Source organism: Babylonia areolata, chromosome 17, assembly GCF_041734735.1.
Source record: "Babylonia areolata isolate BAREFJ2019XMU chromosome 17, ASM4173473v1, whole genome shotgun sequence".
Taxonomy (NCBI): domain Eukaryota; kingdom Metazoa; phylum Mollusca; class Gastropoda; order Neogastropoda; family Buccinidae; genus Babylonia; species Babylonia areolata.
The window spans coordinates 10,126,954-10,131,953 of record NC_134892.1 but is presented as its reverse complement, the minus strand read 5'-3'; the positions used below and the strand labels follow the sequence as shown (position 1 = coordinate 10,131,953).

The 5,000-nt window shown below is 45.7% G+C and overlaps 1 protein-coding gene across 1 annotated transcript in view; it reads left to right on the top strand.

The window, feature by feature from the left end:
• The window catches only part of LOC143291642 (uncharacterized), a 363,649-nt gene that overhangs the window by 5,009 nt on the left and 353,640 nt on the right, over window positions 1-5,000 (top strand). The window contains 1 exon segment of the mRNA XM_076601620.1: window positions 1,469-1,651. Within this exon segment, the coding sequence (XP_076457735.1) occupies window positions 1,469-1,651 (183 nt within the window).

The window sequence follows — 5,000 nt, the reverse complement described above, 5'->3', positions numbered from 1 at the left end:
CAGTTTGCATATAATTAGGCTTCTTTTTTTTTCTTTTTTTTTTGTGTGTGTGCCCATCCCAGCGGTGCAATATTGTTTTAAACAAGATGACTGGAAAGAACTGAATTTTTTCTATTTTTATGCCAAATTTGGTGTCAACTGACAAAGTATTTGCAGAGAAAATGTCAATGTTAAAGTTTACCATGGACACACAGACACACAGACACACACAGAGACAACCAAACACCGGGTTAATTAAAACATAGACTCACTTTGTTTACACAAGTGAGTCAAAAACAAGAGAACGCTGGCCATTAATATAAGGAGAAGCGTGAGCGAAGGAAGCAGGGCTCAACTTCTGGAGACGTTTTCCCTTGCAACACCTGTGGGAAGTGCTGCGCATCCAGAATCGGCCTCTTCTCCCGTATGAGGACACACACACCGACAGATAAGCCTGCCTGCCTACTCATCCGCCGGACTGACAGAAGACTCCATCATGTCATGGTACAATTGCCGTGACTAGCAAAAAACAAAAACAAAACAAAACAAAAACAAGAGAAGCAAGGCATTCAAGACTCACTTGTGATAAATTAAGTCCTCTAGCATTAATTACAGAGTAATTTCCCTTTTTTACTGTCTGCACCTAAACGTTTGCAAAATAAATAAAAATTCCATGCTTTGCAAAAGAAGTTCCTGTTTGAACAAAAAAATGATAATAATGACTCCTCTTGTTGTGTCAGAATAAGAGGTCAAAGTGCCAAGTTTAGAGAATACAAAACATATAAATATAACAGTAAATGCTGTTTGCATATAATTAGGCTTCTTTTAAAAAAAACAACTTTTGTGCCCATCCCAGAGGTGCAATATTGTTTTAAACAAGATGACTGGAAAGAACTGAATTTTTCCTATTTTTATGTCAAATTTGGTGTCAACTGACAAAGTATTTGCAGAGAAAATGTCAATGTTAAAGTTTACCACGGACACACAGACACACACACACAGACAACCGAACACCGGGTTACAACATAGACTCACTTTGTTTGTATTTGTATTCCTTTTTATCACAACAGATTTCTCTGTGTGAAATTCGGGCTGCTCTCCCCAGGGAGAGCGCGTCGCTACACTACAGCGCCACCCCTTTTTTGTATTTTTTTCCTGCGTGCAGTTTTATTTGTTTTTCCTTTCGAAGTGGATTTTTCTACAGAATTTTGCCAGGAACAACCCTTTTGTTGCCGTGGGTTCTTTTACGTGCGCTAAGTGCATGCTGCACACGGGACCTCGGTTTATCGTCTCATCCGAATGACTAGCGTCCAGACCACCACTCAAGGTCTAGTGGAGGGGGAGAAAATATCGGGCGGCCGAGCCGTGATTCGAACCAGCGCCCTCAGATTCTCTCGCTTCCTAGGCAGGCGCGTTGCCTCTAGGCCATCACTCCACTTTACACAAGTGCGTGAAAAAATCATTTGAATTTTTGTTTTTTGATTCACAGGCATCACGAGGATCGGAACGAAGCAGGCCCCGGAGCCCCAGGACATCGTGATTGAGGGCACGGGGGTGGAGACCTGTCACTGCTTCATCCAGAACGTCTCAGGGGCCATCACTCTCCACCCGATCGCCTCCCTTTGCGCCATCGACGGCAAGCTCATCTCGCAGCCCACCCGTCTGGCTCAAGGTCGGTGTGGGGGGGGGGGGGAGGGGGGGGAAGGGGTGTGTGTGTGGGTGGTGTGGGTTAGTGTGTGTGTGTGTGTGTGTGTATGGTTGGGGTTGTGTTTTGTGTGTGTATGTGGGTGTGTGGTGTGTGGTGTTGGGTGGTGTGTTGGTGAATGTGTGTGTGTGTGTGTGTGTGTGTGTGTGTGGTGTGTTGATGGGTGTACATGTGTGTTTGTGTGTGGATGGTGGGGGCGGAGGATGTATGTGGTGGGGGGGTGGAGTGGGGGATGTATAATGTGTCAGTGTGTGTGTGTGTGTGTGTGTGTGTGTGTGGTGGGGGCGGGGGATGTATAATGTGTGTGTGTGTGTGTGTGTATGCCATGTGTGTGTGTAGATGGGTGTACATGTGTGGATGTGTGTGTGTGGTGGGGGCGGGGATGTATAATGTGTGTGTGTGTGTGTGTGTGTGTGTGGTGGGGGCGGGGGATGTATAATGTGTGTGTGTGTGTGTGTGTACATGTACATGTGTGTGTGTGTAGATGGGTGTACATGTGTGGATGTGTGTGTGTGGTGGGGCGAGGGATGTATAGTGTGTGTGTGTGTGTGTGTGTGGTGGGGGCGGGGGGTGTATAATGTGTGTGTGTGTGTGTGTGTGTGTCTGTGTGTGACATGTTGGTGGTAGCTAGATTCTTCTCTTGTTTTTTCTTTCTATTTTTCTTTCTTGTTGTTTGTTGTTGTGCTCGTCCAGAAATAAAATGCAAACATGCAAGAAAAAGCATGAGGTTTGGTGGGGGGTGGGGTATGGGGGGCAGAGAGAGAGAGAGAGAGAGAGAGAGAGGTAAGGAGGGATGGAGGGAGACCGAGAGAGAGAGAGAGAGAGAGACTGGTGGTGCACTAGGCCATTCACCATGGGAAGTAACTCGCTCTCATGCTCTTCATACAACAAGAACTGAATTATTTCCCTTATGCAGTTGACCTCCGGTTCTTTCTTTTTTTCTCCTCTTGTTTCTCTCTCTCTCTCTCTCTCTCTCTCTCTCTCTCTCTCTCTCTCTCTCTCTCTCTCTCTCTCATATTTGTGTGTGTGTGTGTGTGTGTGTGTGTGTGTGTGTGTGTGTGTGTGTGTTGGTTCTTCTTCTTCTTTTTCTTCTTCTTCATGTTCCTCCTCCTCCTTCTTCTTCTCTTCGTCAGTCTTTTCCTCCTCCTCCTGTTCCTCCTCCTGTTCCTCCTCCTCCTCTTCCTCCTGTACACCAACAGGATATACCAACATTATTGAGGACTTGGGTTCTTTTCTTTTTTCTTTTTTCTTTTTGACTTGGGGGAGAGGTTGGGGGGGTGGGGGTGGGGGGTGGGGGAGGATGTACACCAACACTATGCACCAACATTATTGATGACTTGTGTTTCTTTCTTTTTTTTTTTTTGTCTTGGGGGAGAGGTTGGGGAGGGGGGGGGATGTACACCAACACTATATACCCCAACACTATACACCAACATTATTGATAACTTGGGTTGTTTTTTTTGTCTTGGGGGAGAGGTTGGGGGTGGGGGTAGGGGGAGGATGTACACCAACACTATACACCAACATTATTGATGACTTGGGTTTCTTTTTTTTTGTCTTGGGGGAGAGGTTGGGGGGGGGGGGGGGGGGAAGAGGATGTTCACCAACACTATACACCAACATTATTGATGACTTGGGTTTCTTTTTTTTGTCTTGGGGGAGAGGTTGGCCCAGGGGGGGGGGGGGGGGGTAGTATGTACACCAACACAATACACCAACATTATTGATGACTTGGGTTTCTTTTTTTTGTCTTGGGGGAGAGGTTGGCCCAGGGGGGGGGGGGGGGTAGTATGTACACCAACACAATACACCAACATTATTGATGACTTGGGTTTCTTTTTTTTTGTCTTGGGGGAGAGGTTGGGGAGGGGGGGGGGTGGAGGATGTACACCAACACTATACACCAACATTATTGATGACTTTGGGTGTTGTTTTTTTTGTTTTTGTTTTTGTCTTGGGGGAGAAGTTGGCGGGGTGGGAGGGGGAGGGTATGTACACCACCACTATACACCAACTTTATTGATGACTCGCTCTTTTCTGGGGTGGGTGGGTGTGGGGTGGGCCATGGCCGGGGGAGGGGATGAATTTACAGCAACACAGTATACCAACTTTATTGATGACTTGGTTTTTTTTTTTCTTGGGGGAGGGGTGGGGATGGGGTGGGGGGTATAGCAGCTGACCTTGGTTGCGCCAGATGTCTATGCCTGGTTCCTTTTTTTTTTTTTTTTTTTTTTTTTTTTTGCTCACGGCTGGAGAGATAGCTGGACCCCCTTTTTTCTCGGGTAGTAGTGGTGTGTTAACTCTCTCCATACGAACGGCGAAAGAGACGACGTTAACAGCGTTTCACCCCAGTTACCATCATCAAAATATTGCAAGCGGGAGGCTGTTATACTGAAGATGTGAATGTTGACAAAGAATACCACAATTCTGACGACGGAAGCTAAAGGTTGGGTCATTCAGACAGCCACTGGACATCCGAGGGGTCTGTGTAGAGGAGAAGAGAGGACTGGCCGTACTGAGTGAGTTAATGGTGAACGTCGTTTTTCTTCTTGTAGTCGGCTTCTTCTTCGGCTGGTTCAGTCTGTTGTTTGGGATGTAATTGGGGGGGGGGGGGGGGGGGGGTTGTTAGTGTGGGGTTCAAGTCTAGCTTGAGGCTCCGTGGCTTTTTCATTAAGTCTGCTGTGGCGTGTTTGGTTTTTGACTCACTTGTGTAAACAAAGTGAGTCTATGTTTTAACCCGGCGTTCGGTTGTCTGTGTGTGAGTGTGTGTGTGTGTGTGTGTGTGTGTGTGTGTGTGTCTGTGTGTCCGTGGTAAACTTTAACATTGACATTTTCTCTGCAAATACTTTGTCAGTTGATACCAAATTTGGCATGAAAATAGGAAAAATTCAGTTCTTTCCAGTCATCTTGTTTAAAACAATATTGCACCTCTGAGATGGGCACAAAAAAAAAAGGAAAAAAAAAGAAGCCTAATTATATGCAAACGGCATTTACTGTTATATTTATATTTTTTGTATTCTCTAAGCTTGGCACTTTGATCTGATATTCTGACCCAACTACTAGAGCAGTCATTATTATCATTTTTTGTGCAAACAGGAACTTCTTTTGCTAAGCATGGAAGTTTTATTTATTTTGCAAACGTTTTGGTGCAGATAGTACAAAAGGGAAATTACTCTGTAATTAATGCTAGGGGACTTAATTTATCACAAGTGAGTCTTGAAGGCCTTGCCTCTCTTGTTCTTCTTGTAGTCGGCTTTTTCTTCGGCGGGTTCTGTTGTTTGGGATGTAATGGGAGGGTTGCTAGTTGTGGGGTTCA